At 42.0% G+C, this 23,602-nt stretch overlaps 1 protein-coding gene across 3 annotated transcripts in view; it reads right to left on the minus strand.

Moving 5' to 3' along the window:
- RABGAP1L (RAB GTPase activating protein 1 like) overlaps nucleotides 1-23,602 on the minus strand; it is a 157,660-nt gene that overhangs the window by 78,493 nt on the left and 55,565 nt on the right. For all 3 annotated transcript variants that reach the window (XM_081915055.1, XM_081915057.1, XM_081915056.1), the window contains exon 15: nucleotides 14,647-14,760. In XM_081915055.1, the coding sequence (XP_081771181.1) occupies nucleotides 14,647-14,760 (114 nt within the window). The remainder of the gene's footprint in view (nucleotides 1-14,646; nucleotides 14,761-23,602) is intronic.

Here is a 23,602-nt window from a genome sequence, read left to right on the forward strand (position 1 = left end):
TAAGCATTTATTCCAATATAGTTCCAGTATTTACTCCAATTTTTCAGAGATTTCTGTTCATCGTGGTCTCTTAATTTACCTGTTAATTTATCAAGCTCAGCATATTTTATCATTTTAATTTGCCAATCATTTATATTGGGGATAGTTTCCACTTTCCAATATTGTGCCAATAAAATTCTCGCTGCTGTGGTGGCATAGAGGAATATCGTTCTATCTTCTTTCTTAATATCTTTACCCGTCATTCCCAGCAAAAAGGCTTCGGGTCTTTTGGGAAAGGTGTATTTAAATATTCTTTTAAGCTCATTGTAAACCGATTCCCAAAAGCCTTTCACCTTTTTGCATGTCCACCATAGATGATATAGGTCACCCTCCACCTCCCCACATTTCCAGCATTTCTTATCTTTTAGTCTATACATTTTAGCCAACTTCACAGGGGTGTGGTACCACCTATATAGCATCTTCCAAACATTTTCTCTCAGAGACATACATGCTGTAAACTTTATGTTACAATTCCACACTTCCAGCCACCTTTCAAAATCGATGTTATAACCAAAGTCAATTGCCCATTTAATCATTGCCTCCTTCACCTCCTCGTCCTTTGTATACCACTCTAAAAGTATGTCATAGATTCTAGATAGGGTTTTGTTTTTACCTTCTATTACTTCTACATTGAATTTTGATTTTTTGTCATCAAAACCCAACTTCTTCTTGTCCTCTTTTAGCAAATCATTCACCTGGTGGTATTGCAACCACCCAGTGAATAGATTTTTTATCTCTTCATAAGGTCTAAGTCTTGGCCCTTGGTCTGTTTTTCTTAACATTTCTTCATAGGTGGCGTTTTTTTCCTCCATGTTTGTTTTCTTCACCGTTAAAGCCTCAATTGGTGAGATCCACCATGGGGTCTTTTTTTCAAGGAGATTTTTATTCCTTTCCCATGATTTGTATAAAGGTCCTCTAAAAATATGATTTAGAAAGCTCTTGTGGACCTTCACTTTGCCATACCAAAGGTACGAATGCCATCCATACCAATTATTAAAGCCTTCTAAATCCAGTAGATCTCTATTCTCCAGTTTTATCCAATCTTTTAACCAAAGTATGCAGGCTGCTTCATAGTATAGACTTAGATCCGGGAGAGAAAAGCCCCCTCTTTCTTTTTTATCTATCAAAATTTTCATTGTTATCCGTGGCCTTTTCCCCTGCCAGATATACTTTGCCAAGACTCTCTGCCACTCTTTGCATTGTTTTAGATCTTTAAGTATGGGGATGGTCTGGAATAGAAATAGCATTCTAGGCAGAATATTCATTTTGACAACAGCTATCCTCCCCAAAAAGGAGAGTTTCATCCTCCCCCCAAATTCCATATCTTTCTTTATACTCCTCCAGGTGACATCATAATTATCCTTATATAAATTTATGTTCTTAGCTGTGACCCATATCCCAAGATACTTCACTTTCTTAGCTACTGCAATTTCCGTCCTTCTCTCTAAATCTATTATTTCTTCCTTTGTTAAATTTTTAACCAACATTTTGGTTTTGGTTTTATTTATCTTAAGTCCTGCCACGGCTCCAAATTCGTCAATCTTTAGTAAAGCTTCTTTTACACTCTTTTTTGGGTCTTCTAAAGTTAGTACGATGTCATCTGCAAAGGCCTTGATTTTATATTCCCTCTTTCCTACCTGCACTCCTTTTATTTCTGTTGCCCCCCTCAGTCTCTCATTCAATATTTCTAGTACCGTTATAAACAGTAAAGGAGACAGGGGGCAACCCTGTCTAGTTCCTTTATATATACCAAAATATTCTGTTGTGGTGTTTATTACCAATTTTGCCTTCTGTTCCTTATATATTGCTTCTATCCCTCTTCTAAATTTCTCTCCCATTCCCATCGTTTCCAGACTTTTCTTCAAGAACTCCCATGAGATGTTATCAAACGCCTTTTCAGCGTCTATAAATACCAAGGCCGCTTGTCTGTCTATACTCATATCCAAATACTCAATAATATCTATCAGATTCCTTACATTTTCCCTTAATTGCCTCCCTGGAAGGAAACCCGTTTGATCTTTATGTATTTTGTTGTTCAAAACCTTTTTTAGTCTTTCTGCCATTATGTCTGTGAATAGTTTATAATCATTATTTAATAATGAAATTGGCCTATAGTTTTTCACTTCCAGGGTATCTGCATCTTTTTTAGGAATCAAGGTAATATATGCTTCCTTCCAGGTGTTCGGGATCCTTCCTTCCTTTAATATATTATTCATCACTTCTCCTAGCACTGGGGATATTTGGTTACTTAGTGTTTTATAGTATTTGGCCGAAAGGCCATCTGGCCCTGGGACTTTCCCACTTTTCATCCTTTTAATAGCCTTTTTTATCTCCTCTTGAGTAATTGTCTGGTCTAATATCTCATTTTCTTCTTTTGAAATTCGTTTTAGGTGATGCATTTGCAAAAAGTGGTCTATTTCTTGCTTTGTTTCCTTTCCTCTTTTATATAAATCCTTGTAATATTTTTGAAATATCTTTCTTAACTCTTTTGGCTCTTCCACAATCCTTTCTCCTTCCCTTATCCTACTAATCGTATTTTGTTTTCTTCTTTCTCTTATTTGCCACGCCAGGTATTTTCCTATCTTATTTGCTGACTCAAACGTTCTCTGATTCATCATTTTAATTTTCCATTCTACCTCTTGGTCAATTATTGTAGAAAATTTAGCTTGTAATATCTTTATATTCTGTTTTGCGATCTCCTCATTGGGGTTGATAGTCAACTTTCTTTCATTTTCCATAATCTGTGTTAGGATCTGTTCCTTCTTTGTCTCTTTTTCTTTTCTTACTTGACTATTTTTCTGTATTAAGAAGCCCCTCATAACTGCCTTTCCTGCATCCCACACAGTCTCTATAGCAGTTTCCCCATTTAGGTTCCATTTAAAATAGTCTTCTATTGTCTCTATTGCCTTATTTACGATCTTCTGATCATTAAATAAAAATTCATTCATTCTCCATCTAACCATTCGGATATCCCTACCTTTTAGCTCAATGGAGACCGCATTATGATCAGATATAGTTCTTGGGAGAATTTCCGATTTAGTTAGATTTTGAGTTAGTTCCTTCGAAATCCAAATGCTGTCTATTCTCCCCCAACTCTGATTTGGGTTTGAGAAGAAGGTATATTGTTTTGTAGTGGGGTTTTTAAGTCTCCACGCATCAATCAGTCCCAGATTGTTTACCATATCAAAGAAGGATCTCGGTAATTTACCTTCCTTCTTCTCATGTTTTTTTGTTGACTTATCTAGGTTTGGGGACACCACTCCGTTAAAGTCACCCATCAATATCATTTTTTGGTCCGTCCATTCCATCAATTTGTCTCCTAATTCCAAATAAAAGGCTGATTTTTTATCATTTGGAGCATATATTCCCACAACAATTATTTTTTCTCCCTGAAACACCATTTGAACAATGACTACTCTCCCTTGGTCATCTTTGTATAATAATTGTGGATCATATTTTTCCTTTATGTATATTACCACCCCTCTTTTCTTCACTCTATCTGATGTCACAAAATCTATTCCCAATCTCTTATTGCTTAGTAATCTCTTATGCTTATTTATTATGTGCGTCTCTTGGAGACATATTAAGTCACAGTTCTTTTTCAGTAATATGTGTGTAATCTGATTCCTTTTATTTTTATTGTTCAATCCATTCACATTCCAGTTTAGTATTTTTAATGCCATCTGTTGTATACTATTTAATTAACTTATTAAACCTATATACGATTTAGTGTTCTTTGTCTCCTTCCTCTAGTTCTTCTCTTTCTCCTATTGAGCTCTCCTCTCTTTCTTCTTCTTCACTCCCTCCCTTTTCTTCTCCTTGCTGGTTCTCTACCTCCTCCTCCCCCATCATTTTCCCCAGGTCCTTCTCGTATCTCCTTGCAAATTTTTGAAGTTCTGAAATAGTGGACAGTTTAAACTTTTTTTCTTTGAAATAGAATGAAATACCTTCCGGAAACTCCCATCTATACAAGATCCCATTTTTCTTCAGTTGATTTGTTAATTTTCTATATGGGTATCTCCTTCGAAGAAATCTCGAAGGAATCTCTTTGTAAATAATAATTGGGTTTTCTTCAATATATAACCTTTTGACATAGTTCTGTTTCAAAATTTCGTTTCTTATCTCCAATGAGTTAAACATGGCTATTACATCTCCTGGCAATTTTTTCCCTCTGGCCTTGGCCGATTTTGTTCTTATTCGAAATATGTTTACCAAGCAATGGTTTATCTCTTCTTCTTTTCTATCTAGCCATATTGCCAACCCTTTCACCACTTTAGCTCTAATATTCTCATTTAAATCCTCTGGTATTCCTCTAAGTTTTAGGTTAGATTGATTTTGTCGCAACTGCGTCATAGCCATGTTGTCCAACAGCTCTTTCTGTGTTGCTCCTATTTCTTTAACTTCTAATCTAATCCTGTCCATCTCTTTCCTACTGTCTTTCGTGTCCTTTTGAACCCTTTTCACAGAATCCTCCAAAACCTTAGCTTTTACCGAGAGATCCTTAACTTTCCCTTTCAGTTCCCCTACCACTTCCTCCAATTTTTTGTCTAGAGTATCTTGTACCTCCATCAATTTTCTCTCAATATACTGTTCATTATTTTTAAATTCCTTTCTTATTTCGGCCATCAAGCTATCATAATCTCTAATTTCTCTTGCCTCCTTCCCCTCTTCTTGTCTTGAAGGCCTCCTTTCCGCTGGTGTTGCCACCCCCTTCTTAGAACCGTTCGGCATTTGTATATTTAAGTTTAATTCTTCCTAGTATACTGTATAATGTAATATACTATGTGGGTAAGATATAGAGGTAACAAGGTTAACAAGGTTAACGTCTCTCAGATATTACAACAGGATTCCAAAATTGACTAAATTGGTACAGCACAAAAATTGACCCTTAATTAAAATCAGATATTAATAATACAGTTTTAACTGTACCTAAATTCAGACACGTATTTGAATCCTCAGAATCTTATGATTAAATGTAGTAAACACCTGAACCTCCAGAAACACTTCCAGATTCAGGGGGTTCTCAAGCTCATGAGCAAGGTCTTGCGAAAACGTATTCTTTAACTTTGCATCCCGGGGTGTATGTCTCTTTAAATCCCGAAGAATCAAGAGAATCACAGCTGTCTCTGAAGCTCAAGAACGTATCCGGTTAGGGATGAAGAAGGCGGGTCCCCTTTAACTCGTTCAATATGGCAGTCCTTTCACAATCTCACCATCTTTCAGCAAACTTTAAACAAACTTTAAACACAGTCTCATAGTCCCTGTCTTTAAACACAGAGTGCTGCTAAGGCACCTATATTCCACACTCCGTTTAAGTCCCAATTCTCCCCAATTCTGAGGTTTAAAAGCAAAAGTTCTCCACCGAAACCCGTGCTGGCTAAAGCACTCTCCGTCCCGATGAAACAGAAAAGTCTTTTTCCCCTCTCCCTAGTCAGTGTAGTAGTTCAACTGTTGCCTTGCCTCTGACACTTTATACTTTGTGTCTGAGGTCTTTCCACCACACACTCACTGGCAGCTTGTTTCCTCTTTTCCTCTTTTGTTTCCTCTCTGCCAGCGTCTTGCTATACTTTCTTTTCACCTTACCGCCAGGAATGGACTCCTCCTCCTTTTCACCAATTATTTCTTCTCCGCTGGGTTCTTATCAAAACATTCCTTTAATCTTATCTAAGTAATTTCCAATATTTCTTTTATCCCCACTGCTTTTTCCACAGTGATTTATAGCTACTTCCCAGCTTCTCCGCTGTTGTTGGAGGTCCGCCGCTTTCCCTCGGAGCTTGAGGCTTCACAGCATGAAGTCTGTTGCCTCCCCTTTACACTGCAGCTCCAGCCTTGTTAAACGCCGGCAACACAGGCGAGCACAAGCAGCGTCGCAGGGTACCTTGTCCCACAGGATTCCCTCCTGTGGTTTCAGGGTTCACGTAGCCTTCGCGACCCCTCTAAATCTCCATGCTGTTCGAGACTCCCCCGGAGGAGTTATCTCGCACTCCTTTTCTGCGGCCGCGGCGTCCCGGAAGTCCCGCTGGTTTTGACCTTTAAAGCCCCATGCGGCCTAGGAGCCTCATACCTACGGGTCCGCCTCTCCTGGTATGGCCCACGGAGGACCTTGAGGTCCATAAATAACAACACTTTGGAAGTCCCGAGCCCCAAGGAGGTTAGATTGGCCTCAACCAGGGCCAGGGCCTTTTCAGCTCTGGCCCTGGCCTGGTGGAATGCCCTACCGCAGGGACCCTCTCAACTCTAACTGGAGATGCTGGGGATCAAATCTGGGACCTTCTGCACGCAAAGCAAGTGCTCTGCCATTGAGCTACGATCCTCCCCCACCTGCTTTAGTGTTGAGGGTCCCACAGAACTTTGCATCTGCCTAATCCAGACATTTAGGAGACATTGTGAAAGTGCTGCCGAAGGCAGCCAACTAACCAAGTTGAGACTGACAAAACTAAAAATAATTCCGACAGATACTGCCCAGCAGGCACAACTGCAGCAGGTTGAGATTAGGTCCCATTTTCCAAGGGAGACTGCTCTGCAGTCACATATTGGCACAGGAAATAACCACATGGTAGGCCCTGCAGCAGCTCATAATGTAACTTAGCCCCCCTATACAAATGAGCAGCAGCTTTCTAGCAGACATGTAACAATGAAATAATTTCCAATTATAACTTCAATTTAAAATGCACACTTTCCTTTCAAAGCCACCCAGCCTCTTGAAACAGGGCTGCTTAAGGCTGATATGAAACATTCTGCATTTAGAAGAATATCAATGCAGAGCAGGACAGAGGACAGGCGTACACTTGGCCATCCTAACTGGGATCCTAATTCTTATCAATATATGTGAAAAGTGCAATCAATGCATGGGAGTGGTCACTAGATTTCTAAAGCTGTGTCGATATAGACGACAATACCTATATAAACCAAAAGCCAAATACTGCATCAGTAGTAGCTTGAGCATGTGTTTTCAAAGACAAATGTTTAACAGCTACATTAAGTGTACAGGTACAAGATCCAATACATTTGCTCAACTCATAGCTGAGGAGCAGCCCAGCAAAGAACTGGAGTGCAAAAAAGGGGGAAGAGGTTTACATTGCAACTAAGGGAAGAGTAAGTGCCTCATTCAATGGCTTTTCAATCTTACACCCTGCTTTCAAAATGTATTTAAAACTCTTTGTTGCAAAATAGAGAAGAGAAGATCTGTTTTGTTTTCGTTCTTTTGACAGAGTATTAACCTGGGCAAGCTGCTATATGGAGTCTACCAAAACATATTAAATTCTACTCATTAAAATCACAGCAGTTGTTTCTCTGATAAACACAACTTGCTTTAACTTGAAAATGTGAAACAACAACATCCCTCAAATTAAATTGTGCATTGCTGTCACAGCAATCCAAGAGCTAAGATGAGGACTTTTACCAATTTTTTGATTCCCTCTAGTAAAACACCTTTGAATATACATGCAAGCAAAAAGTAGGTCACCAGTATTATTCCACAATGTATCAAATCCTAGAAAATTAATTTGTTTATATGATGGGGAAAGGAAATGCTTGAAAAAATAGTTATTGCCAAACATCTGACATGGCCAGTTCCCTTCTAGGTGTTGGAGATAAGCAGTGTCCAGTGCACAGCGGAATGATGAGAAGTATGAGCCAACATGCTCTATACTACTTTATTTACAGTTCAAAGCTGGTAAGTTACAGAAAAACATCTTCCCTCTGCCGGAGCAGAGAAAGCGTCATCTCTCCTCTAAAGCATGGAGAGAATCACAAACTGAAACTGCAAAGAACAGTGAAAAACAGGAAACCAGTGTACGTCACATCCAGTCTGCTTTCCCGTGAGAAAACCCAACAGTACAGACTCTGTGGAATGTAAACAACCTGTCTCGTGACAAGCACTTCGCTGCACAGAGAAGAAAGCAGAAACCAACATCCTCCCCCTTTCTGTGAACATCTCTGGGCAGCGTGTTCGTACAATATCAGTACAAACCCAACTTCTGCACATAGGTACAGTGTTGATCCCTTGATACAATCTTGGACGATACATCAGCAGGAATTTGATTACCTGGCATATAGGACACCGTTACGAGTCCCTTCTGAATACGTTCCCTAGCATGTTGCAACTTCAATTGCAAGTGCTTTGTGCTTTGCTTACAACCTTCAGAATTCAGCAAAGCCAAACATGCTTTGTTGTCCTGGTAAACCTGGATTGGACATTTGACAGGAATTTTCATGTCTTTGCACAATTGTAACAACCATTCACAATCTTTAAGTGAATAAGACAGTGCATTCAGTTCAGCTTCACAAGTACTTAAGCTAACTGTTGTTTGCTTCTTGCATGACCAATCAAAAAGACCCTGATTGTACTTATAGCAAACTCCAGACGTACTTTTCCTGTCTGTAGTGTCACTTCCAAAACTTGCATCTGCAAATATCTCAAGACCACCAGACTTCTGATTGTTAAATCTCAGTCTGTAATGCATAGTGCCTTTCAAATACCGCGCTATGCGTTTCAGAGCTTTCCAATCCTTAACAGTAGGATTGTTGACTTGTCTGCTTAGCAAATTACAGCTAACAGCAACGTCTGGTCTTGAACATCTGGCAATGAAGTTTAGCTTGCCTAGCACATTTCTGTACAGTGTAGTGTCAGAAAATGCTTCTTCAGTGTCATCTACCTGATAACCTGTTATCATCGGTGTATCCACAGGGTTAGCATCCATCAGGTTTAGTTTGCTTAACACATCAGCAATTTTCTGTGACTGGTGTACTAGAATGTTACCATCTTGATCTCTCTCTATTTCCAGAGATAGGTAGTTGTTTACCTCACCAAGATCTTTCATGTCAAAGTGCTCTTTCAGTTGAGCTAGGGCGTTATTGTACATTGTGACATCTTTCCAAAAGAATAAAAGATCATCAACATAAAACAAACAATACAGTTTCTTTTGCCCCTCCTCTTTGACAAATACACATGGATCAGCTTTCCCTTGCTTAAAACCTAGAGAAAACAATACTTCAGTGAGTTTTGTGTGCCAACACCGTGCACTTTGTTTGAGACCATAAATTGACTTTTTCAGAGCACAAACAAATCCCTGTTTTACCTGTACGCCATCAGGTGGAAGCATATAAAGTGATTCATTTAGAGATCCGTACAGAAAAGCTGTATTCACATCATGGTGACTAATGTGTAGATTTTCTTCTGCAGCTAGCTTGAGCATAAGCCTAATGCTCTCATACCTCACTGTAGGTGAGTAAGTCTCATGATAGTCTTCACCTGGTACCTGTGCAAAACCTCTGGCTACCAATCTGGCTTTGTGTCTGGCTATCTTGCCATTTTGATCAGTCTTAGCTTTGAAGACCCATTTGCTTCCAAGCAGTTTCATTCCTGGAACTACTGGAACTAGGTCCCATGTTTTGTTCCTTTCCAAGGAATCAAGCTCAGCCTTCATGGCATTTAACCATGGCTCAGCTTCCTTTGAATCCAAATCCTGGATTTCTTGGAAACTTGAAGGTTCAAAAACCTTCTTGGAGCTTTTAACAGCTGTTACTGCTATCTTAGCAAACTCATCAGCAAATCTCTTTGGAGGTCTGCCTTTTGTGGCTCTCTGTGACCTACGAATTAGCCTTAAGTCTTCAACACTCTCCTCTTCCTTCTTAGGAGAAAAACGACCTATTGTGAACAATGGTTCCTCCAATTCTTGATCAGAGCTTTCAGAGGGTCGCATAGAGGCTTTCGCACTCTTGAAATCCTCTGAATCATCTGATTCAGTTTCAGACTCAGAATCAGAACCTTCATCAGTGGGTGTGGGTTGTTGCGGTTGCTTTTGACTATCCTCAGTCTCATCACTGTCATCAGGATAACATTGGAAAATTCCCACATTCTCCCCCCACTTGGCATTGTACTCAACACTTCTTGTGAGCTTAATTTCCTTAGACTCAGTCATCATTATTCTGTAAGACCCTTTCTGATAACCTAGAAAGATACCATGCAAACCACGCTTGTCTAACTTGGAGTTTTGTGGTGAGTGAACCCACATGTCAGAACCAAAAATTTTCATGTGTTTGATGTATGGCTTCTTGCCAAACATCTTCTCATAGGGGGTACAACCAATCGCTGAAGATAACCTGCGATTATAACTGTAAGTGAAACATGAGAGAGCTTCGGCCCAATAACTCTCTGGAAGATTTGCATCATGCAGCAAGGTTTTTAACCCTTGAAGCAATGTTTGATTTGCTCGTTCCGCAAGTCCATTCTGCCATGGCGAGCGAGGACTAGACAAATCGTGTTGAATTCCTTTCTCAGCCAGAAAAGCTTCAAACTGCTGAGAAGTGAATTCTCCCCCCCGGTCAGTGAAAAGAATCTTTATCTTCTTACCATGCACATTTCCTAACCAAGCACAGAATTCCTTGAACCTAGGAAAAGCCTCTGATTTCTGCTTGAGATTGTACACATAAATATACCTGGAAAATGCATCAATGAGAACCATGAAGTACCTATTCCCACCCAAAGAGGGCGCTAGTGGTCCAACCAAATCAGCATGAATAATTTGGTATGGCTCTGTAGCTTGCCTACCAGACACCTTACCTTTCGCAGCCATTTTCACCTTGTTTGCTGCGCATGCCTTGCACTTCATGTGGTACCTGCAGGGTTTAATAGTCATACCTTCAACCAAGGCAGGCATTTTAGATACTGCCTCAAAATGCAAATGACCAAATTTTCGATGAAAATCGTGAATACATTCTGCATGCAAACTTTTGTTAGAACCTGCAATGCAACAAGTGTCATCCTGCACAACATCATCATAATACAAAACAAACAAACGACCAACAAATTCAGCATACAATTGATAATCATTTTTCTTGGTGATGATGCATCTATAGTTCTTAAAGGAAACGTCAATCTTCTTCTCAATCAGCTGTCCAACGCTGAGCAGATTATGTTTCGCATCTGGCACATAAAGAACATCCTGTATCGATAAGTCCAAACTGTGAAGAACAACAGTTCCGTAGCCTTTACTGGGGATAGTGTGGTCATCCGCCTGGTGAATCGCACCTTCCTGCGGTGTAAAAGACACGAACAGTCTCTTATCGTTGCACATGTGGTGCGTTGCAGCTGAATCAACAACGAAGAAAGATCTAGATGTCTTCTGGACCTCTGCAACCTCTGCAACCTTTGCAACCTTTGGAGCGAAGCGTGAGACCATTGCCTTGTGCTGCGTTGTCCTGGACACCGGACCTTTGCCTTTGCTTCGGCCTTTTCCACGCGATGAGCTTCCACTGCGCTGCTCTGTCTTGGCCCTGGGATATTTGCATTCCCTCTTCATATGGCCTAGACGTCCACACGAGTAGCATTTCACTGCCTTCAAAGCTTTGGCGCCATCTGGTGGTTCCACTGCACTATGGGATGACGTCTGTGAAGTCTCCCCATTTCCCATGCAGCCAGCACCCCGCCGATCTGCTTCATTCTGAATCATGGCAGTATCACAGGCTACTGTGAGTTGAGCATTTGGCTGATCAGTGGTATGAAATTCCCCACTTGCTTCATCCAGCCTTCTGCAGCTAGCCATCATGACTTTGGCATTTGCCTCTTGCGTCATCTATGCTGCTTTAAATCAAGCTGCTTCTGTGTACAGCTGCTTCAATCCAAAGGCAAATCAAAACAGCCTCTGCCTATGAGCCTGTGCCGCTCTTCTGTTTATTTGCTTTGCTTATCTGCAGCTGCTTCAAACTGCATTCCAAAGGCAAGTTCTAAAGCGAAAGTCCCCAAGTGCTTTCTCTACTGCCCTTTAATTCTTGCTGCGTCACATCTGCAGCTGCTGTGAAACAACAGCATTTGTAAAAGTTACTTTCGATTTCCCCAGCATAGATAATTGTTCCCTTTTAGCCTTTTGCCTGTGCCACGGCAAAAACCGGCTATTAAAAGTTCAAAGTCCAGCCATAAAGCCATTAATTAGAAGCTGGCAGGCTGCCCGGAGCAGTAGCACATACCTTCATCAATCATGTTGACGCGCAGAGCAGATACCGTGCGTTCCGTCTCTCTGCCGCTGTTCCGATCCTCTGTCGGCACTCCGTTTCTTTCTCCTTTGTTCCTTTGCCAGGAGCCCGACTTCTGAAGTCCATTCTCAAAACACTGCGTTTTTCTGGGCCCGGAACCAAATGTTGGAGATAAGCAGTGTCCAGTGCACAGCGGAATGATGAGAAGTATGAGCCAACATGCTCTATACTACTTTATTTACAGTTCAAAGCTGGTAAGTTACAGAAAAACATCTTCCCTCTGCCGGAGCAGAGAAAGCGTCATCTCTCCTCTAAAGCACGGAGAGAATCACAAACTGAAACTGCAAAGAACAGTGAAAAACAGGAAACCAGTGTACGTCACATCCAGTCTGCTTTCCTGTGAGAAAACCCAACAGTACAGACTCTGTGGAATGTAAACAACCTGTCTCGTGACAAGCACTTCGCTGCACAGAGAAGAAAGCAGAAACCAACACTAGGAAGCCCTTTGCAATTGTTATTTTCTCAGTAACTACCTTAAATCTTTCATGTTCTATTTCTAGGTACATGTAAGAGGACATCCCATCCTTATAAATGAAAAAGATCATCTACAGAAGTTGAGGCTATACCAAAAATTTGTCAGATAATAAAATGGTTTCTCATACATACAAACACATAAGTCCTCAAAGTCCAGCATTTGAGACAAAAAATACAGGCGATTCCCCACTTACAAGGGGTTTACATTCTGGCCTTTGTGTGCATAAATGAAATGTGTAAGTGGGAAACTTCATTTTTAAGTGGCTTTGTTTTCCATTTCCACCCCCTTCCTGCACTTTCATTTGGAAGGGTAGGGGAGGAACAAGGGCCATCTAAAGGGCAGCAGAGACCCCCTTCCTACTGCCCCTCGCCCTCAATCTCAGCCACGCAGCTGAGTGCACTGCAAGGAACAGCTTCCCCCCATCAGCTGTTGATCGGGGCAGCATAGCAACAGAAAGAGCTCCTGCACACCATTTGGGGGTCAACGTCGGAAACCTTTTTCACTATTAGTTTTAGAAGTATAATGAGTTTTCTCCCCAGAAGAGGATTCAGAAGTTATGTGACCCCAGAGAAGCTGGGAAAGTTGTACAGATGAGACCTGCTGCAAAGCAGCTTTCTTGCCTCTCAGCTGATGAGCACAGTAGTGCAGCAGCAGCAGCAGCAGCAGCAGCAGGGGGCCCCACACACCTTTTTCAAGCCAGCACCAGAGCCCTGCTCCTTCATAATCTACAGAAAAATTCTTCCGGACTCCGGGGAGGGTCACAAGGACTCTCCAGTTCTCTTCTGCCATTTCCAGGTTTGAATTGAATTATTTCCTAGCACAGCGCCTAAGGGGTGCCTGTATGCCTGTACTGCATTCCAGTGATGAGGCATTAGATGCCAATGTGGAGTACAACAATTAATAGTCCCAGAGCTGATTAAATTCAGTTTGGATAGACCATAATAGAATTATAGAATATGGACCTAATGATTTAGATACAATGTGGTGAACAATGTATTATAGCAGGATTGTTAATCCTTCAACTTCCCCAATTTCATCAATAATCCTCTCCTAAACAGCAAATTTGTGGCAAAACAAGTTTGTTCTAATCCAATCTTTTGTTGGTTGGTTGGTTTGGTCTTCAGCCCATAATATTCTTACAACAATCCAAAGAATGTAACTATTAATATCTCTTAATATTTAGGCAGATATAAATAAAATAGTAAAGGTAAAGGGACCCCTGACCCTTAGGTCCAGTCGTGGCCGACTCTGGGGTTGCGGCGCTCATCTCGCTCTATAGGCCGAGGGAGCCAGCGTACAGCTTCCGGGTCATGTGGCCAGCAGGACTAAGCCGCTTCTGGCGAACCAGAGCAGCGCTCAGAAACGCTGTTTACCTTCCCGCAGGAGCGCTACCTATTTATCTACTTGCACTTTGACATGCTTTCGAACTGCTAGGCTGGCAGGAGCAGGGACCGAGCAACGGGAGCTCATCCCATTGCGGGGATTCGAACCGCTAACCTTCTGATCAGCAAGCCCCAGGCTCTGTGGTTTAACCCACAGCGCCACCCGCATCCCTCTAAATAAAATAAAAGGAGGCAAAGCATACTGCCAAGAAGATGGTTGAAGAGAACCTACAGCCAACAAATGGACCTTGCTCCCTTTATGTCAAGCCCCTTGTGTTGTTACTGGGTGGTGGATAATGCCTGAATTATTTAAATAAAAATATCCTAATCTACTGATATAGGTGTTGTAAAATACCTAAAATTACCTAAAATTGGCCCTTTGAATGATATATATCACCTGTTTTTCCTTGCAGCACAAAAATATTATACTGCAGCTGACTATTCTCACAGTACCATCACAGAATCACAAATCACAAAAAACCACCAATGTGCCACAGAATTACAAAATATTAAAACATTCAGTTACTATGGATGTTTGTATGCGATGCCAATAAAAGGTTTGATGACGATGAGAAAACATTCAGAAATGTCATTTAGAATAATATATGGAAACTGTGTTAATATATGGAAGCTATTAAGACGTGTGTAAAATGTACTGATCATTGGGAGTGGGAGCTAGGACTTTTCAATGCAAATTATATACAAATCTGGCCGTACCTTACAGATCTTATATAGAGATTCCTGCCCATCTCCTCCTGTATCTTTAAAATATTCATGAGCTGGGAATGTACGATGAATGTCTCGTGTAATGACACTCTCCTGGGATGAGTCCTGTGAAGAAAGGGAGAAAATAGCATATGCAAACTACACTTAAAATGAGGAAACCAAGATACTTCAACACAGAATGAAAACATATACAGTACTTGACAGATTATAACACTACCAGAAGGCTTACCTCAATTGCAGGATGGAATCCAGAACATGTACCCCATCTTAAGATTTGCAGGAAATTATTAGTCATTTAATAGGGCAGCAGTAGTAGCTGCTTCATACATCCGCAAAACAAAACGATTAGTTTTTCCACTTTGATGATACATTTTGGAGGAAGCCATGGTGGCCCTTGGCGGCGGGGGGGGGGGGGAGGGATTACTGACTATAATGCCATCTCTTGATATAAGCAAACATGTCCCACCACTGCTGCCATGTATAGGAAAACAGATCCCTTGGTCCAATTTGCACAAACACACCAGTTTAGGTATTTGCGTGTCTTTCATTTTTATATTTCAGGGTCTATGAAACCCACTCTCCAAACTTCCCATGAAGGGGGCACAAAAAGGGGCCTCAGATGATGATTGCAGGGTCCAGGTTAGTTTATGTGGGGAAAGGTGGTCCTTGAGGTACTAGTGTCCATATCCACATAAAGATTTATAGATCAAATCAGCACTTTGAAAAGATTCTGGAAACAAATTGGTAAGCACTGCAGACGTGCCAGATTTGGAGTTATATGTACTGACTGTGCTCTGATTTTTTTAACTGCAAATTGGTATGTGTCCTCAGCGCCTTGCTCTCATGGAAAGATTAACACATGATATGCGGAAAGCAAGGGGCTGAACTACATCTAATCATGTTGACACCGTATGGTTTCTGCTCATTATTTTCATAAATATTTCTCTTGGGAGCTCACAACCTCTAACTACCCAAGCTGAGTTTTAGAGGGGCATTATCATATAGTTGCTTTACTTATTGTTTATCTGATTTCAATGCTTATTACTTTTCTCCAATCATATGCAATTGTAACAATGAAACATGAGAGATCTGTAACTGTTTGATTTGCTATTGTTAATCTTTATAGTACTGCAATTTATAAAATAAAATTCTTAATATAAATAATTAAACCAGTGCAATCAGTACGTTCAGACCACCCTGCTCTGGTAGTAGTCCAGTCTAGAGGTCATCAGAGCAAGGGCAACAGATGTTCGGCTGTCCCCACCCATCAGTCGAAGCTGCTGAGCACCTGTTGAGACCCCCCAGTAGAGGGCCCACTACGTATCCCTGGACCCACTGATGCTCCTTCTCTGTGTTGCTGCTGCCTGTCCACTCAGGAGCATAGGAACCTGCCTTAAACTGAATCCAGATCAGTACTGTCTGCACAAACTGGCATTGGATACCCGGCGTTTCAGATGGGACTCTCTCCCTGTCCTACCTTTAGATCTCAGGGATTGAACCTGGGACTAAACTATGTGAGAGAGAAAGGATAAGGAGCAGTGATCTCTGCACACCATGATTTTACCCATCATTACTAAAAACCTGCACCAAAACATATTAAAAAGGAATATTTTACAATAGATTGATTACATGTTAATAAAAAACAAAGCAAAACATTAAAATAAATATAAATTTACTATCGTGGACTTGTTGGATGCAAAGAAATCGTGGGAGAAGCCAGCTGGGGAACATGGATGCAGCCAAATCAAAATCAATACAAATGAATACAAATTTGAGGTTCTGCCCCACCCCAACAAAAGCCTGCCCCCCCAAACAAAAATCCTGGCTATTCCCAGGCTGGGGAACCAGCAAGGGAAGAAGCCTAAGAGCCCAGGGATTGGTGGTGGGACAATGGTCAGAGGGAGAAGACTATGAAGACTATGAAAAGGAGGTGTCGGAATCTGAAGAGGTAACAGAGCAGGTGGAGTCTGTGGCAGAGACAAGCCCAGAAGCAGAAGAGAAGGGAGGCCACGAGGCAGAGACTGATTCTGGCATGCCCCCGGGTCTTCCAGAACCAGGAGAGGCATGAAGACAGAGGAAGAGAAATTAGCTTCACGCAGGTAAAGTCTCAGATTACTTGGGGGAAACTCTGGAAAGGAGAGGAGGCAGGGACCCTGAGTCTCAGCAACTGCTTCATGGGGGCAAGACCTGCCAGAAATGAGTTGCTGTCCTCATTCGGTATAATACTCCTGTGCAGATCCTGTTTTTGCTAATAAAGAGTTAACACCAATTTGCTCTCTCTGATTTACTGCTGGCCCTCTCCTGTCATCTACATATTTTCATCCAATCATAGTTATACCACATAAAATGAATACCAACAAGTCCGCAGAAAGCTGTGCTGATTGCAGATCTTAAATACTCTATGACAGGGATGTCCAACCGGTCGACCACGATAGACAGGTTGATCCCCGGGTGATAGCAGTCGATCACGGGCTCATTCTCCTCCACAGTGGAAAAAGAGCATCCACGCGCCTGCTTTCCTGACCTGGAGAGAGTCAGTCGTTGCTCGGCCGCCAGCACTGGTGCCCTGCTACTTCTGCGTTTTGGAAGCCCCTGCCAGCAGGCTGCAGCAAGTTCACTCCGGCAGGAGGCTTTGTGGATCCCCCACCATGCTGGTCTACCCATGCAATCGTGTGGCAGTAGACCGTTCCTGGTGCCCATCCTCTGCTTCCCTGCAGTGGCCTGACCAGAGGGTAGCACATAATGGGAGCATTGCTGGGGACGAAGGTCCACCTAAACACCATGTCGTAGGTGATGCGAGAGCGGTGGAGTCTTTGCTATCAACTTATGGCATGCCCCCCCCCCAAAAGAGCAGACGAGCTATGTCGCCCCGCTAAAAAAAGCTCAACAACTTTGTGTGTGTGTGTGTCCCCAATCCCCCCCCCAAAAAAAATGGGTAGATCACTGCCAGTTTTTCCCTCCCGGGAGCAGATCGCAGTCTCTTGGGAGTTGGACATCCTTGCTCTATGAAATAAGTGCAATAGGCAACAGATGGTATAAATCCCTTAGTCAAAACTAATGAAGTTGAACTTTTGTACCATGCTAATTAACAGAATACATTCTGTTTTCCCTTCAGTTTGAAAAGTGTCACAAACCACGAAGACATTACTCAATTAGCAAAAAGAGATATTATAATATGATACACAGCGCTTGTGGCCATGATGGCTGAGATCTACCTCCACTGCTGGAAGCAGAATGCCTCTGAATGCCAGTTACTGGGAAATCACAGGTAGGGAAAGGGCTATTGCACAAAGTCCTGCCTGCAGGCACCTGGCTGGCCAATGGGAGAACAGAAAGCTGGACTAGATTTGGTCTAACTCAGGAGGGCTCCTCTTAACTGCCAACTTTAGCTAGCAGGACATAAGCAGTGCACCTGTGCAGGCCTTGGCCCAGCAAGATGAATAGGAAGAGCCAGATTTGTTTGCTTGCTTGCATGTGTTTTCCCTCTGATATCATCTGGTACCCAAATCTGATGTCATCACATCTGCTATGAGGCCCCTCTCTAGTTTGGATCACATTAGGAGCTGTGCAAATGGCACCAGAACAGTAGCACAGCGTGATGTAATGGTTAGAGTGTTGAAGTAAGACCAGGAAGACACAGATTTGAATCATCATTCTGCTGTGGGTCAGTTACTGCCTCTCAGCCTAACCTACTTTGCAGGTTGCTTCGAGGATAAAATCAGGAAGAGAACCTCACATGCTATCTCGAGTTACGTAGAAGAGAGGTGGGGCATAAATGTACAGGCATCCCAGCCCCCACTTACTTGGGGGTTACATTCCAGGCCCCCGTGAATATAAGCAAAAATTATGCAAGGGGAGGAGCACCCTCTAAAAAGCCTCTAAATGCCCATTTTTTCCTGCTCTCCAGCACTCTCTCCGACTCATGGGGACAGCTCCCCCCCCATCAAGTAAAACAATAGAAATACTTAACTGACCAATTACGTCAGTTCTGCCCCCCCCTAACAAAAGTCCTGCCAAACCCCCCAACAAAAATCCTGGCTACGCACATGCTCCCACTCTCTCTTCAACTAGAGTTGAAGCTCTGAGGCTGGCTGGAGACTGGAGCACTGGCGGAAAAGCAATGGCGGCAGCAGTGCTATGGCACACACCAGCTGCTAGGCAACTGGTGTGAACAGAAACAAAATAACAACATGGTAGAGGATTTTTCACCTGCCTTGGAAGCCCATTTTTTGCTTCAAAACTTTTGAGGGTAAGAAAGAACCCTGGTACAGCACTAAAAACTGATTATACAATGTGTCAGAACTTGGAGAGCAGCTTTGCTTCTTGCATCCCACCCAAATTACATCCATGAATGGAAAGACAGAAATCCCTGATTCTGCATTTTGAAATCATCCTGAAATCTGCATGCTGTACTGCAATTAAAATTCAGTGTGCATAAGTTGCTCTGGTAGAAGAACCTCCACAGAATACATTCCTCAAGCTCAATCCTGAATAGTGCCGCCATGCTAAACCTGAATGGCTCACAGAAGCAGAGCGGAGGAGCCAGAAGATGAGATGGTGGCCGCCCCCTCTGCCAGAAAAAAGAAGCAGCTCACATATACTTTTCAATCCTCAGAAAAGCTGAGATAAGAAAACTGGAAAAGTTATTTGGGCAGCTCCATCCTTCTCATCTCCTTAGCAACTGAAAACATCTCCAATAACCATTTCAGCAGCACTTGCCTCAGGATGATTGGTATGAGCTAGAAATAGCACATTCCGCCATCTGCTTTTGTATTCCAGGGCTAGCGGTGTTCACACTTCGCCTCATCAACATCCAGCAGCCAATAGTGCAGTACACCAATAGTAAGGGGGGGGGGAAGAATTCTTACAACAATAATTAACAACTGGTTTTCATCAGTTAACAAACCCCTACATTGATAGAATATGAACCTTAGAAATCAGATTTAATAACCTCAAGAAGCAAGTTGGATGACAATATTAGTAGACAATATTTTCTAAAAAAAAACCTGTGGGAATGAAGAAGGGTGGCCAATAAGTGAAAGGCACTGAAAACCCTGGAATATATTATTCATATGCACAGAAATGCATTTTTAAAGGAGGTGGAGGAGGAGGAGTTGGGGGGGGGGAGAGAAGAGAGGGCCTCAAGCTGTGGAAAGAGGAAGGCAGCCAATTCAACTCGAGTTACTACTAAAATCTTCTGCGTGTTTAGAATGCCAACCTCTTGAACACACCAGCCAATATGATATCCTCCTTTCACTGTTTTTCTCCCAATTTTAGATAAAATATTATTTATGCCAGGCCACTTTTATTTCATTTATAGAATTTTACCCCCCTCTTTATGGAGAGAGATCTTTCACAATTCACCAAACTACATTATTATTATTATTATTATTATTTTAAAAAATATTCTTCCCCGTTTGATTTGCAAAATGTTTATCTAGTTTCCCTGAATATAGGTAGCTGAAATAGATTTTATTTCGTTTTCAAAAAAGAAAACCCTGTTGCCTACCATCCTCTGACTCACTATTTTAACTCACTAAATCAGACTTCTTGTATTTCCTACACAGCAGCGTTAATATAATTAACATGCCACAGTACACTTGCCATTCCACAGTTTTTTATTAGTTATTTTCAAGCTGACCTATTTCTTGTCTCTAGATCATTTCCAACTGTTTAGGGTGCATACTCTTCACTGGAATGCTCTGACTATATCGTTAGAACAGCAACATAGCTTACATACAAATGCTATGTATGTTCCCTAAACACAGCATCAAAAATGCAGGAAGAAAATATCACTTGAACTAAACCAGGCGTCAGCAAACTTTTTCAGCAGGGGGCCGGTCCACTGTCCCTCAAACCTTGAGGCGGCGGGGGGGGGATGAACGAATTCCTATGCACCACAAATAACCCAGAGATGCATTTTAAATAAAAGGGCACATTCTACACATGTAAAAACACGCTGATTCCTGGACCGTCTGTGGGCCGGATTTAGAAGGCGATTGGGCCGGATCCGGCCCCTGGGCCTTAGTTTGCATACCCATGAACTAAACAATCTTTATACAGTTTGCCACTGCTGGTCTGTACATTTTAAGACAGACTCATAACAATTCATTTTACAGAAGTAAAAATGAACAAAATTAAAGGTTACATTAAGTACTGTCCCTCCACTGACAGAATACATCCATCTGTGGAAAAGGATGGAAGGTAACTGTTGATGGTTCCCCCTCCCCTTCCTCCACCCCACTCCAGTTCCTTCTCCAAAAATCCAGTATTTTTAGGATTATAAAAGCCAAACTGCCCAAGTGGTAAAGTCAATGTAGTAACAATCCATCTAAAATTTTCCATCTGAGGTTCCATATGCTTCAAGGCATCTGAGCTACACTCATTAATTAGAATCACACAGAATAGTAGAGTTAGAAGAGACCCCAAGGATCATCTGGTTCAACTACCTGCAATGCAGGAATTTCAATTAAAACATCCTTGACAGGTGGCCATCCAACCTCTGCTTAAAAACCTCCAAGGAAGGAGAGTCCACCACCTCCCGAGAGAAACAGCTCTTACTGTCAGAACGTTCTTCCTGGTGTTTAGTCAGATTCAGAATCTCCTTTCTTAAAACTTGAAGTCATTTGGTTCAGGTTCTAGCCTCCAGAGCAGGAGAAAACTCCATTAGAGAAACAAAAACACTGAAGCAAGCCAAATTATCCTTTGGAAATAGTAATCCAGGCATAGGCAAACCCGGCCCTACAGATGTTTTGGGACCACAACTCCCATCATCCCTAGCTAACAGGACCAGTGGTCAGGGATGATGGGCGTTGCAGTCTCAAAACATCTGGAGGGCCGTGATTGCCTAAGCCTGTAGTAATCACTTCCTCTCCTCCCCACCCCAGAACAAGGCTGCAAGCTACCTTCTCCAACTTGCACTCATTATAAGGGGATGTGAGCCTCCAGTTGTTTACATGTTATTAGGAACATGAAGCTTCCATTCTTCATCTCCCTGTGTTAATGAACAGCCTGGTCCTCTTGTGAGCAGTGGTTCTGGAGATCTCCTCCATCAGGGCAAGGGGGCAAAGAATGTGATCACACTGTAAGGGTGGCTGTTGCTGCTCTTTTATTGGCTAAATCAGACAGTGCTTTCCTGCAGCCTTCCCTACTGCAGGGGAAATGTAAGTGGTGCATTTCAGAACCCTTGGCACTTCCCTACCACAGGCTAGCTGGCGTGATGTACCTAAGCTTCCTTGGTGGCAGAGCACGTAAGCAATTATAGCAAGACCACAACTTGAGCACATTTAATTTGTGTGCATTCAGCTTCACGCACATGACAAAAAATTAAAAAGGGGGTGGGAAGGAAGGGTTCTGGGGTAAATGACTTTGGCAATCCCATCGACCATGGAACCCAATGGGTTTTGATTATACACAATTTTGGCTTTAAGCCTGATCCCCAGAACAAAATCCCTGTGTAAGTTCTGGGCTTACTGTATATCTCTTCTTTTCCTGCTCTTTCTCCCAAAGGAGCCAAGAACCAAATCTTGTTTCTAGCACAGGGTAACTTACATATGTGCAGCAGCACAATTTCCATAGGGTTTATAAGAACATAGTTCCTGTAATGGATGTGCCAATGTGTAGAGTAGTTAAAGAGCAGCACAGGGGGAAAGTATTTATCATTATTATTCACGCCTTAATTACCTTTCTCCCACGCCATCTGAGGCCCGCTATTTTTAAAGAACTACTCTCTACAGTAATGCTGTAATTATCTTCCCCCAAAATAGATTGTCCTCATCCCTGCTCACACAGCTCTGCATATTTTAAAATTACCAATATATCTCTATGGAGACCTCATTATTATATTTATCTCACATAAGTGAGCTCATATAAACACAAACATATACATAATTTTAGAGTGTATGATGCTGGAAGGACTAAGTAATCAGGATCATCAATTTACATAATAAAATGTTTCTGAAAGTCAGTAAAATGATTTGCCATATATGGGATGAACGAATAGTAGAGCAACCCCACAGATGAAGCTTGCATATAGGAATGCTCTGTGTGAGTCCATTTCCACGCTGGAAAACACACAGAAAATATTTGATACAAGGTGTGGCTTTCAATTCCCCTATGTCAAGGACCCCCCCCCCCAAGGAAGATTACTCTGTGATCCCGCCAAGTGGTGGTCACAGGATGGTGTTTATCCTGTTCCTGTTTTTAAATTACTTAAAATATCCACAATATCCACTGTAGGCTCTCCCACACAAACACTTTATATTAAAAAAATACCTGTTTTCTTTATCCCTTTATAGTTCAACTGCCACCATTTATTTCCATTCAATACCTTTATTCACCTTTTCATTCCTTGTACCCAGTAGCTGGCTGTAGCCATAGGATACCCTGACCAAAAGGCTAGCACTTAGAAATCAAACCAAAATAATTTATTGCTGTTTATTTATAACTGGTGGCCTGTTATCTAGCATTACTCGGGAATTCTAAAAAGTCACTGCAGTTTTGAAATCAGTGGTTAAAATATTCCTAGAACCTGTGCTGAAAATCTTTGCCAGCAAAGTGGTTTCCCAGATGATCCATGGAGTAGCGATATGGGGCATGGACCCAAATGCTAACAAAGCCTTAGAAATAGTGCAGAACAAATTCCTCAGGAAAGTGCCCTCGCTCCTCAATGGGACCCCAGCTGCTCTTCTTCGTGCTGAAGCTGACGTGACAACAATACAGGCTAGATTTGATTACCTGTGCCTAAATTATGTGAAAAGAATTCAATCTCTTTTGGAGGAGAGATTCCCCGCTATATCTTACACAGAACGGGAACAGACCAAATGCTGGAAGGTTGGTATCCAACGCCTCTTGTCCCAATATCAATTACAAGATCTTCAGGTGACCATGAAGATGGATAAGAGGCACTTAAGAGACTGTCTCTTTAGGTCCGATGCAGAAAGGGATC

The sequence above is a fragment of the Podarcis melisellensis genome (genome assembly GCF_964234715.1).
Source record: "Podarcis melisellensis genome assembly, chromosome: 6".
NCBI classification, from domain to species: Eukaryota; Metazoa; Chordata; class Lepidosauria; order Squamata; family Lacertidae; genus Podarcis; species Podarcis melisellensis.